The sequence below is a fragment of the Rhinolophus sinicus genome, chromosome 9, assembly GCF_057876585.1.
Source record: "Rhinolophus sinicus isolate RSI-liver-muscle chromosome 9, RSI-T2T, whole genome shotgun sequence".
Taxonomy (NCBI): Eukaryota; Metazoa; Chordata; class Mammalia; order Chiroptera; family Rhinolophidae; genus Rhinolophus; species Rhinolophus sinicus.
The window spans coordinates 1,386,477-1,400,531 of record NC_142509.1 but is presented as its reverse complement, the minus strand read 5'-3'; the positions used below and the strand labels follow the sequence as shown (position 1 = coordinate 1,400,531).

The 14,055-nt window shown below is 45.7% G+C and overlaps 1 protein-coding gene across 21 annotated transcripts in view; it reads right to left on the bottom strand.

Annotated features, from left to right (window-relative positions):
• GRIK4 (glutamate ionotropic receptor kainate type subunit 4) overlaps positions 1–14,055 on the bottom strand; it is a 635,671-nt gene that overhangs the window by 418,802 nt on the left and 202,814 nt on the right. For 18 of the 21 annotated variants that reach the window (XM_088800778.1, XM_088800776.1, XM_074321326.2 and 15 more), the window contains one exon: positions 13,396–13,527. The exons of the other annotated variants lie outside the window; for them this stretch is intronic. In XM_088800778.1, the coding sequence (XP_088656904.1) occupies positions 13,396–13,477 (82 nt within the window). In that variant the 5' untranslated portion in view covers positions 13,478–13,527. The remainder of the gene's footprint in view (positions 1–13,395; positions 13,528–14,055) is intronic. 21 annotated transcript variants of the gene reach the window in all.

Sequence of the window (14,055 nt, the reverse complement as noted above, 5' to 3'; positions counted from 1 at the left end):
ATCTGTGGTCACCGCCAGCTGTAGGGATCTTGGTACCCAAAACAGCCCATTACATCTTTCTGGTAAACATTTTTTTTACATCAAAATATCTCTAGATCTTTTTCATGACTCCCACCCCTCCCAAGATTCTGTAAAACACAGAACTGGAGACAGATTTTTGAAATTCTGACAAAATATTGCCATGGCTGTTCTCCCAACACCACATGCATTTCTGCCAGGCAGGCTACATGGAGAAGAGCAGCAGATAACATCAGACCATGACATGTGTGGAGGGGCAAAATGAGAGTCCAGGGGGAAAACAGACCATTGTAGCACAAATGAACACAGGCACCCACATACCAAAAGTATTTGACAATCAGTTCTATTATCTAGGACTTCTGAATAATAGCCTCATCCCTTCATCTCTGAGACCCCAGCCACTGGGACCTTCCCAGTTTCCTCCCAGAGATCAATCATGATATGTTTAAGAAGACACAATGTTTTTTCCTATTACTTGCCTGTTCTCTTCAGCTTGCCCTGATTTTGTAAGGTCTTGGATGTCAACACACTGGCCTTGGTAGCTTATAGTCCTCACCCATCAAGACGTACTGCTAACAGGCATTTCAGGTCTACAGCACCACAGATGTCTTCTGACTCTACTCGTTCACCGCTTTGTCCACGCCTAGGAGATGTCTTCTCCTCTCTTCCCTTTGAGGCTACCACTCCCTCCGTATGAGCCTGGGCAAGTCACAAACTGTGAACCTCAGGTTCCTCTTCTGTAAGATATGCTTACTTCTACATACCTCACAGGTTGTTGGGGAAATTAAATTAACATGTGTGTAAGAACATGAGTAAACCATGGTACAAATGTCCCCAGGCAGTTGGGAGTCAGAAGACTTAGCACTACCAAAGGGGCCTTTACCAATTCACTTCTTATTGGGACCCCAGTTCTTCTTATCAGTAAAATGGGATATCTAGACCTAATTCATTCCTCACTTCTCTGCAAAAGAGACTATGGCCAAAGGTTGTAGTCAAAATGAGTTCTAGAAAAATTGAGAGAGAAAATAAATGTCTTGCAAGCATCCTGTGTGCTGCTCCTGGAACAAGACCGAGCCACAGGTGAAGATAGATGGTGACACTGTGGGCTGAGTGACTCCATGTAGTACACTGGTCTGGATGCCTAAAACTGCAAGTAAGCCTCTCTCATGACAATGTGGTGGTGGCAGGGATGGGGCAGGGGACAGAAGAGAGACAGCCTTGTTCAGGCACAGATGCATGCAGAAACACATGCAGACTTTTTTTTTTGGTCTGGCAAAATATTTACTCTCCTAATTACATATTCTGTACAGTTATTGTGAAATAAAATTCATTGGCATTTTTGAGCACTGACCAATAGCTGAGGATGAGAAATTTCAAAACTGACAGGTCAGCTCAAGATTCATATGTTGCCATTAGATAACTCATCTAGTAAAATTTACTAAGCACCTTCTATGGGCCAGTCACCATGCTAGACCCAGGAATAGAGATTGTGGGGGCAAAGCCCCAGAAAGTAGTTTACAGGCTCTCGGCCTCACGTGGAGGGGTGCTGGCTCGGGTAGTAGATGGCCGGCCATCAGCTGTGGCTGATTGGCCGTCAGCTGTAGCCATTGAGCCATTGGCCACTAATATAACTGCTGCGGCTATGAAGGAGAGTGGAGGAGAGTGGAGGAGAGTCGTTGGTCGGTTGCAGACAAAACGGACAGCAGGTTGCACTTCCAGTGAACACAGCCTCCAGTGAGACCATAGTGGTATGACTCCCCTACCTATGGCTCCATGGGTGTTCCTTTTTGGCCTCACCATATCCTGCGTTCTTGTGTGGGGAGCGGGACCAGAGACTCTGCATGACACCTCGCACGACAAATGGCACAGCGAGCAGGGTATGGTGTCGGCTGAAACTCTCCGGAATGTACTGGAGCAGTTTACACGTATAAAAAGCTCAGCTTTGTAAGCAGAGTGTGGTGCCGGCCAAAACCTACCAAAGCATGGTGGAGCGGTTTGTGCATGTGAGAGCCCAGCTTCGGGAGGCCCATGAGGAGCGACACCGGGAACGGGAGGCGCGGTCTGCCTGGGAGACTCGAGCCTCCAGCTGGCACAGCACCTTCTTGGGCATAGAAGACGGTGTCCTCCTTTTGTTGATCTGCTGCGACCTTAGGCTCCGAAGCTTGTGGACATTATACACCGAGGCCTCCACCCACTCAGACACCTGGCACGGCAAGCAAGATTCCGACCAGGTAGGAATGGAGTCTGACTCTGGGCAGGAGGACGTGTGGCCCCCACACAGTGTATGGTGTCCGGTGGCCACTGTTCTCAGGAGTTGGACCCCCAAGGGGGGGTGGGAGGACATGGACGGCTCTCCGGCCAGCGTGGAGAGGGCCCTGCAGGCTCTGGCTGAGCAGTTGCCAGAGGAGGAGAAGGCTACAGCCGGCAGCGTGGGCTGGATGTTCCTCACGGCCTTGAGTCTCAACACGGAAAATGCGCTTAATGAAAGGGCCCAGGTACCTGACCAGGTGTTCTGGTTGGAAGCGCTGGAAGCCTGGGTCCGCCTGTTAGAACAGGGGCCCCAAGGTGGAGACTCTGAGGCAGAGGCGGAGGAAGCAAGTGGAGACAATGTAGCTCCCAATCCCCAAGCCCGGCCCATCATGAAGCACATGGTAAAGCATGAGCAACCTTTGGGCCTCGGGGGCGTTGCTGTCGGCAACCCAGCTGTGACTGAGTTCACTACCTACACCCCATACACTCCCACTGAGTTGCAGGAGCTGGGGAGGCGGTACAGACAGTGCCCTGGAGAGCCAGTCTCAGCTTGGCTATTACGTTTATGGGATGAGGGAGCAGACAGCATTCTCTGCTCCCCAGACGAGATGGAAAAGCTAGCCTTCGTGACAGTGCATCCATCCCTGCGACAAAGGTTACAAAACTGCCACAGGTTGGCCAACAACCAGGGCAGCCATTCTCTAATGGCGTGGCTCACGGCTGCGGTACGCACCATATGGGAACAGGCTGACGAGCTGCCAGACACTGTGAGTCAATGGCAGTCATATACAGAACTTATGCAAATAATCCGTGAAATGGGTATGAGACATGCTATTTTTAACCTCAACATGCAGGGCCCAGATGACGAGATTTTTACTGCCAGCATGAGAGATCTGGTTTTGGATACTGCACCTGCGAGTGCTTTTGGATCCTTGGTTGCTATTCTTACACCGTATGTAGGGCAACGGATCCATGAAGTTACAACTGCCATGGCCACCCTAGGGGATGTAGAAAGCCGGAGGCGAAGGAAATTAAGACAGGAGGTCCGCACAGTTGAGACCTGGAAGCCCAAACCAAAGGTAAAGGGGCGAGGTCACGGGCCTGAGAGAGTAACACGTGCACAGATGTGGCGTGATCTCATGGCAGCAGGGGTCGATAGGAAGAAAATAGACCAGCAACCCAATGCACTCCTGCTTGAACTTTGGAAACAGTTGCGTCCGGAACAACAATTCCGGAGAAACATAAAGGAGGAGTCTGGGAAAGCGTGACCCATGTCCCTCCAGGACTTCATACAGCCGCTTGAGGCCGACTCTTTTCAGCTTGATTAGGGGTGGGGCCAAGGTACCTGCTCAGAGGGGACGAGCAGGGACCGGAGGCCCCACGTGGAACTGTCCATACATTGGTCCCCTTCAAATGTGCAGAGGGTTTTGGCTCTAGTTGACACTGGTGCCGACTGCAGTCTCGTTTATGGGAACCGAGAACTGTTCCCTGGACCAGCAATCTGCATTGATGGCTACGGGGGAAAGACTGTGACTGTAAAAGCCGTTTCCTTACCACTGGGTATAGGAAGGCTTCCCCCTCGTACCTACAAGGTTTATGTCTCCCCCGTTCCGGAATATATTCTAGTAGTGGACGTGCTACATGGCCTCAGCTTACAGACGTCGGTAGGAGAGTTCCGTCTCCGGACCCGGGTGGTGAAAGCGGTGACACGCGGGCATGCTCACCACCCTCCTCAAGTGTTGCCACAGCCCTGGCATGTGGTTACAGTGCGACAGTACCGCCTGCCAGGAGGACAAGAGGAGATCGGTCATACAATATTGGAATGAATTGGAGAAGGCACATATTGTGAGGCCAACGCACAGTCCCTTTAACTCCCCAGTATGGCCTGTCAAGAAGCCAGATGGGACCTGGCGAATGACTGTGGACTATAGGGAGTTAAATAAGGTGACACCAACTTTGCACGCTGCAGTGCCTTCAATTCATGATTTAATGGATCGTCTGACTGTCCGCCTGGGGACATATCACTATGTAGTGGACTTGGCAAGTGCTTTTTTCTCCATTGACATTGCACCCGAGTGTCAAGAGCAGTTTGCTTTTACTTGGGATGGGCGGCAGTGGACTTTTCAAGTTCTTTCGCAAGAATACTTGCACAGCCCCACTCTCTGCCATGGGCTCGTGGCCCAGGATTTGGCACAGTGGGATCGCCCATCCTCTTTGGCCTTGTTTCATTATGTTGAGGACATTCTGTTAACCTCAGATTCTCTTTCTGATTTAGAGCAAGCAGCTCCCTCTCTTCTCTGCCACCTGAAGTCACGGGGCTGGGCAGTGAATGAGGAAAAGGTCCAAGGCCCTGGCTTATCCGTCAAGTTTTTGGGTGTTGTGTGGTCGGGTAAGACAAAGGTTATACCTGAGGCAATCAATGATAAAATACAAGCCTTTCCCCGGCCGACCAAGGTCTCCCAACTGCAGACGTATTTGGGTCTGCTAGGATAGATCATCCAAACAGAAAATAAATAACGAAATAGAAGCCCTAAATGACACATTAGATGAAATGGACATCATTGACATTTATAGAGCACTTCATCATAAAACATCAGACAATACATTCTCAAGTATACATGGAACTTGTACATGGAACATTCTCAAGTATAGACCATATATTGGGACTTAAAATTAGTTTCAGCAAATGTAAGAAGATTGAAATCATACCAAGCATATTCTCTGACCACAAGGCTTTGAAATTGGATATCAACTGCAAAAAGAAAGCGGGAAAAAACACAAATACATGGAGATTAAACAACATACTTTTAAAGAAGGACTGGGTCAAAGAATAAATTAGAGGAGAGATCAAAAGATACGTAGAAACAAATGACAATGAAAATACATCCTACCAAAATTTTGGGGATGCAGCGAAAGCAGTTTTAAGAGGGAAATTTATCTCATTACAGGCCTATCAAAGAAACAAGAAAACTCCCGAATACATAGCCTCATGTTACACCTTAAAGAACTAGAAAAAGAAGAACAAGTAAAACCCAAGTTCAGCAGAAGAAAGGAAATAACAAAAATTAGGCAGAACCAAATGAAATAGAGAACAAAAAGACAATAGAAAAAATTAATGTGACAAAGAGCTGGTTCTTTGAAAAGATTAACAAAATTGACAAACCCTTGGCTAGACTCACTAAGATAAAAAGACAGAAGACACTAATTAACAAAATCAGAAATGAAAAAGGGGAAGTTATCATGGACACCATAGAAATACAAAGGATCATCCAAGAATACTATGAAGGACTATATGCCACGAAATTCAATAACCTAGCAGAAATGGACAATTTCTTAGAAACATATAGCCTTCTAAGGCTGAACCATGAAGAACTGGAAAATCTAAACAGACCGATCACCAGTAACGAAACTGAATCAGTCATCCAAAACCTTTCCACAGTAAAAGTCCGAGACCAGATGGCTTCACTAGTGAATTCTACCAAACCTTCAAAGAGGATCTAATACCAATCCTGCTCAAACTCTTTCAAAAAATTGAAGAAGAGACAGTACTCCCTAACTCATTTTATGAGGCCAACATTACCCTGATACCAAAACCTGGTAAGGACAGCACAAAAAAAGAAAACTACAGACCAATATCTCTAATGAATACTGATGCAAAAATCCTAAATAAAATTCTAGCAAATCAAATACAACAATGCATTAAAAAGATTATTCATCACGACCAAGTGGGGTTCATCCCCGGGGCACAAGGATGGTTCAACATACGCAAATCCACCAATGTGATACATCACATAAACAAAATGAAGGACAAAAATCATATGACTATATCAATTGATGCAGAAAAAGCATTTGACAAGATACAACATCCATTTATGATTAAAACACTTAATAAAGTAGGTATAGAAGGAAAACACCTTAACATAATAAAGGCCATATATGACAAGCCCTCTGCTAATCTCATAATTAATGGTGAAAAACTGAAGCCCTTTGCTCTACGTTCAGGAACACAACAGGGCTGTCCCCTATCACCTCTGCTTTTCAACATAGTGTTGGAAGTCCCTGCCAGACCAATCAGGTAAGAGAAAGAAATAGAAGGCATCCAAATTGGGAATGAAGAAGTCAAATTATCACTCTTTGCAGATGACATGATGCTATATATAGAAAACCCTAAACACTCCACCAAAAAGCTATTAGAAACAATCAACGAATACAGTAAAGTTGCTGGCTACAAAATCAACGTACAAAAGTCCATTGCTTTCCTATATACTAACAATGAAATCTCAGAAAAAGAAATACAAAAAACAATTCCTTTTGCAATTGCAGCAAAAAGAATAAAATACCTAGGAATAAACTTAACCAAGGATGTCAGAGACCTATATGCTGAAAACTATAAGTCGTTTTTGAAAGAAATTGAAGAAGACACAAAGAAATGGAAAGACATTCCATGCTCCTGGATTGGAAGAACCAACATAGTTAAAATGGCCATATTACCCAAAGCAATATACAGATTCAATGCAATCCCCATCAAAATCCCAATGGCATATTTTAAAGAAAGAGAACAAAAAATCATCAGATTTGTTTGGAACCACAAAAGACCCTGAATAGCCAAAGCAATCTTAAGAAAAAAGAACAATAATGGAGGTATCACACTTCCTGACTTTGGCTTGTACTACAGGGCTACAATAATCAAAACAGCATGGTATTGGCAGAAAAACAGACACATAGACCAATGGAATAGAATTGAAAACCCAGAAATAAAACCACATAAATATGGACAGATAACTTTTGACAAAGAAGCTAAAAACATACAACGGAGGAAAGACAGCCTCTTCAATAAATGGTGCTGGGAGAATTGGATAACCACGTTCAAAAGAATGAAACTGGACTGCTATTTGTCACCATGTACCAAAATTAATTCAAAATGGATCAAAGATTTAAGCATAAGACCTGACACAATAAACTGCATAGAAGAAAACATAGGTACTAAACTTATGGACCTTGGGTTCAAAGAGCATTTTATGAATTTGATTCCAGGTAAAAGCTATAATAAATGAATGGGACTATGTGAAACTTAAAAGCTTCTGCACAGCAAAAGAAACCATTGACAAAATAAAGAGGCCACCAACTGAATGGGAGAAGATTTTTGCTAATAGTGCCTCTGATAAGGGGCTAATATCCGGAATATACAAGGATCTCATGCAACTCAACAACAAAAAACAAACAACCCAATTGAAAAATGGGCAGAGGACTTGAAGAGACGTTTCTCCAAAGAGGACACATTAATGGCAAATAGACATATGAAAAAATGCTCAACATCACTAATCATCAGAGAAATGCAAATAAAAACCACAATGAGATACCACCTCACCCCAGTCAGAATGGCTATCATCAACAAGACAAATAGTAACAAATGTTGGAGAGGCTGTGGAGAAAAAGGAACCCTCATACACTGTTGGTGGGAATGCAGACTGGTGCAGCCATTATGCAAGGCAGTGTGGAGGTTCCTCAAAAAATTAAGAATAGAATTGCCATATGACCCAGCAATCCCTCTCCTGGGTATCTACCCAAAAAATCTGAAAAGATTTATACATAAAGACATGTGTGCTCCAATGTTCATTGCAGCTTTGTTTACGGTGGCCAAGACATGGATACAACCAAAATGTCCTTCGATAGATGAATGGATAAAGAAGTTGTGGTATATATACACAACGGAATACTATTCGGCAGTAAGAAAAGATGATATAGGAACATTTGTGACAACATGGATGGATCTTGAGAGTGTAATGCTGAGCGAAATAAGTCAGACAGAAAAAGCAGAGAACCATGTGATTTCACTGATATGTGGTATATAAACCAAAAACAACAAAAGAACAAGACAAACAAATGAGAAACAGAAACTCATAGACACAGACAATAGTTTAGTGGTTACCAGAGGGTAAGGGGGTAGGGGGTGGGGGGTGGGAGATGAGGGTAAGGGGGATCGAATATATGGTGATGGAAGGAGAACTGACTCTGGGTGATGAACACACAATGGGATTTATAGATGATGTAATACAGAATTGTACACCTGAAATCTATGTAATTTTACTAACTATTGTCACCCCAATAAATTTGAAAAATAAATTTAAAAAAAAAAAAAAAAGAAAAGAGAAAGACACAGACTCCCTAAGGTGTTCACCAGGGGAGAAATTTATGTCCCAGAAATCTTTTTATATTCCCTCTCTTGGTGACAGATGAAGGACAAAGTCATTAATTTGTATTTGTCACTAATATGAAAGACCCACTGATTGTATATATGGGTGTCACAATTTGGAAGAGATGAAAACTTACATGTCAATCAAAATTTCATAAATCACAACACATGGTAACATTATTAAGGGTAGGCAACTACCCAAAAAGCCCTGTGGTGAATTGTCTGCAAAGCATAGAATTCAGTTGGTATATCTGGATCTTAGCATGCCAGATATATTTAATGCACAGGAGAATAGGAGAAGAAACCAGTGTTTATTATTCTTTCCCCTTGTCCCCCCTCTTATTATCTTTATATTGTTTAAATGGTCTATGTTTAACATTCTCTCTACAGGACTTGGAACTCATTGGGGCAAAACCAGCTAAGTGTAAAACGGTAGTTGTAAAGTGCTTGTGGGTTCTAGTAAGGCAGACAGTGAAATAACTCCCAGTCCTTGCTGCTTCACCCGACATGGAAATCTTAACAAGAGATTCAACTGCTACAATAACCTGCTGATGTGTCTAATGCCACCCTCAAGAGCAGGACTCTGTACCACCATGAGTGAGCCTTGAACATCCCCAAGCCTCAGTTTCCTCAGTTTTCAAATGGACTCAGTGCCCTTAGAAATTATTTGGAGGTAAAAGAATCAAAGAAAAGCAAAAGATTCCATAAACAATAATGATGCCATCTTTCAATTCCTTTATCAGAGAAAACCCAACATCGTTACTGTGACTGCTGTGATCATGGAATATCCCAAACATCTCAACGGGGGGAGGTGGGGGTGCTAGGGGCCATAGAACAAAGCAGAAAGAGACAGCTTTGGAGGCAGGTTCACATTTCAGTATCTGTTACTGAATGTGACCTTGGATATTATTTAAAGTGCCTGAGCCTCTGTTTCTTCATCTATAAAATGGGATCCTTAATACTTCCATGAAGATTGCCAGAATTATGTGAAATGCCTAACACAGTGCCAGGAAGAGAGTCAGGCCTTTCTAAGGAGGTGTTATGGTGATTCTTATTGTTTCATACTATATCCTCAGCGTGGCACTCAAAAAAGTGCTTGTTGAGTGAACTGATGAATGGATAACTGAATCAATGTATTTACCAGTATAGCCAAAACTTGCATTAGAACCCAATCGGGATCTTCAGCCTGTTTCTATTCTCTAAGTAAGACAGATATTTTTTCCTTCTCGTCTTTCTCCTTTCTCTTTAATTTCCTCCCAGAAGTCTACCTCTTTAGGCATAGGTAAGACCAGAAGAAAGCACTCTAAAAACAGTGATATCAAGCATGTTCTTGGGGAGCCAGGATTCACCTGCCCATCACATTCACTGAGTTTGAGCAATAACACTTGCATGTACTGGGCCATGTGTCAGCGGTTGCCCTCCCATGCAGCTCAGAGTCTGATGAGAAGATACCTTCGTAATTACAGCCCAGCCCAGTAAGTGCTAGAACCAGAGGAAAGGAGGAACAACAGGAAAGAGATGATTTCTCCCTGGGAGGGACAGAGTGGTACGAAACGCCTTTGCGGAGGAAGAGCTATTTAAGCCAAAGGAGGAGGAGAAAGAGATGTTTTCCAGGCAGAGAAGACAGAATGGGAGGAAGAGCTCTGCAAGCACAGGAGGTGGATGGGTAAAGCCCTGAGTAAACCGACCTGGTGTATGTGGTAACAGTGAGTAGTTCAGCATGGCTGACAGAAGGGACCAGGAAAGGAAAGCGTAGCATTCATTTGACTGACAAATACTTACTGAGTACCTAATGTGTTTGGGGCAAGGGCAACATTTACTAATGACAGAAGCAGGATGAGAGAAAACTACAAGAGATAATGACCTTCACATACTGCTGAAGGTGATTCTTCATCTCTAGTGGCTAAGGGAGTCCAATGGTAGGCAGCGAGGAGGGCACTGCAAGAGGATTCAAGGAGACCAAAATGGCTTTAGTTCTGACTGCCACCAGCCTGGCCACCTGTTTGTTACATCATCTTGGCCAAGTCACTGCCCCCTTTGTGCTTCCTTCCTCATCTATGAAATAAACAGGCTGGAAAATGGGATCCTTAGAATTCTTTATGGCTCTAAGAAATTATGATGATCTCTTTAAGCAATGGAGAACTATAAAGATGGGGTGGGGTCTTCTCAGAGCATTTATTAACTTGTGGCTCCCAAAGTCATCACTCAGAGAACTCAGAGGGACAGAAGCAAATTCAAAAGTCATTTTCAGAAGATAAATGACTAAAGGAGGCTGACATATATGTGAGAGTTTGGGGAATTTATGCAGGCAGCCTCACAATCATAAATAAAATCCCTTCCTCTTATCCAAAATCTCATTCAGCAGATAAACACTAGCCACTGTAACAGACAATTTGGCTGTATCTCCTGCCCGTTTCTCACTTGAATGAAAAACAGAAGTCCCAAGGCAGGGTTATGGGTACGGCTGCCTTTTTACAAACATCCATATTGTCACCAGCGGACAAGCAGGGCTTGAGGATGGAGTAGGTGGGGCAATTTTTCTCTGAGATTCCTGGTCACTTTATGGAATGTCACTTTAATAGCCATCTATTCTGAGGCCCAGGGTTGGGAGGAACCCCCCCCAAAAAAAAAACAAATGAGGGGGAAAAGAGACCACTGGGAAGGGGGGTGGGGAAGTGGCAGACTCTCAAGGACTTGGGAGACCCTAGCACGATCAACATTTGATTCAGGCCATCTGTGTGCAAGGCTGCCTGCTGCTAAGCACAGCTACTTGTGTTTGCTTGACCTACTTCTCTTCCCATCCAGTCCTACTCCAGATCCTCTCTGGAGTCCCTGTAATTACTACCTTTACAACCATAAGCATTGGGAGATTCTAGACAGCTCCTGGCTCCCAGGATAACCAAGGAGACAGGAAAACAAGTTCTGGTATTGCTGTTTTGGTTTTTCTATTCCTTCCTTTTTGTTGGCTTAACTCTGCTTCCTGGCCTCTGCAGGAGATTAGGCCCAATTTGACCTTACTGGCTGGAAATCAGCTAGAAGTGACCTGGCATGAGCCAACGCTGAGGGCCAACAGAGTTTTGACAGAACTGGACAAGAAATGCTCCAAGTGTGTATTTGAGAGCTGAGCAGGTCCCTTTGAAGCCCTCTGTTCTTGGCCTAGCAGGCAAGAGAGGGATCTGTCAGCTCCACTTTCCACTCCCCTGCAGGAGAACAAGTGTCAGGAGAGCTGAGGCCGTGCGGCTCTGCCAATTCTGGCTCAATCCCTTTCCACCTCTCATTAGCAACAAACGGAAATTGATGGGTTACCACTTTATCTGCTCATTTAGAGGGGGAGAAAACCTTGCAGCAAGTGCTGAATAACTGTAGGCATCTTATAAATTAAGCATCTTAAGGATATGAACCATTTTGCATTGCTGCTCAACAGAATTAAATTAGGTTTTGAATTTTCAGTTGAAATGAATGAGGAAGAGGGAGGGAAGATTTTGTTTTCAGTTCCTTTTTTTAAGCATGGAGAGTGGTGAGCCCAGGGTAGCAGGAGGAAGAGAATTGAGTCACCTGTCTGCAATTCTGATTCCTACCCATTGCTGCTGCAAACGTGTAGAGAAACATGCCACAAGGTAACACAGAGCAGCTCGGAGACCTGCAGCTTGGCCTCTGGCCTAACCAGGGTATCAGATTGTGTCTTGCTTCTGCCCATCCTCGGCCGCCTGACCATTACCACTATGCCAACTTCGGGGACCTTAGGACCAGTCCTGATTGCAACTGGAGGAATTTGGGAGCTTTAAGCCAATTCCCTGGCTTAACGCATCACAACATCTTTATAAATCAGCCTCTACCCCTTCAGGATTGGTTTTAGAATCCAGGAGCCTACCTTGCTCATAGTAACCTTTTCCAATCTCCCCACCCCAGTCTGGGCAGAGGGTCTTCAGGTGGGCATGTGTTTGGATAGACGGCCTGGTGTTTGAGTCCCTCTGGGGCTCTTCCCTAGCCCTGCGCCTGGGGTCCTGCTGTCGGACAGGCCTGCATGTGACCAACCCACCTGCTTGGATGTCTCACTGCCATGCCCCAACTATGTGTTCACATTTACCCCTTTTTCCCATACACACATAGACATCCTCAATCCCTGACACCCCGCATTTGCCCAGGCCATCAGATCCCAACACGGTGTCTCCTGGACTGCAGTGTCTCCTTTTCCCTGAGGCTGAGTCTGTGTCCACCGGACCCAGGTCAACCTGCAGTTACAAGCCTTGCTCAGTCCTGAGAGAAGAGGCACTTGATTTCCCTGGCACTCCTGGACCCCGGGTGAAGCCAAGCCTCCCTCCAGGGATGGGGGTGCTGATGGAGCAGGTGGCAGCATGTCCTGCCCACACCTAGAATGGGCACCCCTACAGCAGCTAGGATAAGGGAGAGAGCAGAGGGAACACACATCATTCAAGTGATCCTGCCCTTCCCCTCCAGACCCAGGCCAGGGTAAGCAGGGACCAAGTCAATGGCCCCACCCAGCAGGGGGCCAGGATCACCCAAAGGGCTCCAGGGCTTCATCCAAAGCACACCTCCAGAGAGCCTTCTTGGATTGCTCAGAGGAGAAGAGAGGTGATTTCTTCTCTGATTTCCAGCCCTGCATTTCGAATCCCCAGGGACATTCCTACCCTCCTTCCTCACCTAACAATTGCCCCTTCATGATCTAGGCTGTTCGTCACAAGCTGTAATGGGGACTTAGCAGCATCTTTATTCTTGTCACAGCGGGAGCTGGGCAGGTTGACCAGATTGGAGCTGTGAGCCTGTCAGCCGCACCCTAATCCCCGACCCCGGGACCAGCCAAACTCGAGGAGACATAGTGCACGGTCGTATGTCCCTTGTGAACACCTTGGGTAATAAGACAGGGCATTGCCCATGGCCAGGATGCCCCCGGGTGCCACTTGCGTAGCACTTACCAATCCTCAGGGAGTGCGGACTGCAGGTGACCATCACAAGCCATGTAGGAAGCAGCACCAGAGGCACAGAAACTCGGGGCATCTTCTATAAATCCTCATGGAGCCCTCTGCTGGTCTGGGCATGACATAGCTCTGTGAGAGAGTGGCGGGAGGATGTGAGTCCCAAGCATTTGCGAGGAAGACACCCATCCAGTTCAGTGACCCCCGCTACCCACCCCCAATCCTCTCTACAGAACTGCTGGCAGTGCCCATGGAGAGCTCCAGGCTGGCTCAAGGCCTCTGGCCTTCCTCCCTGTGCCCAGGCTCATAGGAGGCTTAGGTTCCAACTCCTGTTTTCCTCATCACAATCGGGGTAGGTGATGTACTGTGGTTGAACGATTCATGGTGCTCCACTTTTTTAAAATCTCGAATTGGAGATGAAGCCCTTCATTTGCTCTTAAGGAACAGAAGCATGGATGAACAGAAGGGGACAGGGTCAGATGGTTATGCCAAGGCCCCCAAACACACTGCATGCACTGCTCACTGAGGAGTGGTGTGAGAAAGGGCTGGGTTCGAGTCCAGCTCCATGTTCCAGCTGGGTGGCCTTCATGAGGGCTTCTCTTGGTTACTCAGCCCAGTTTCCTCACAGGTAAAACGGGCACAACACCACCTGTCTGGTGG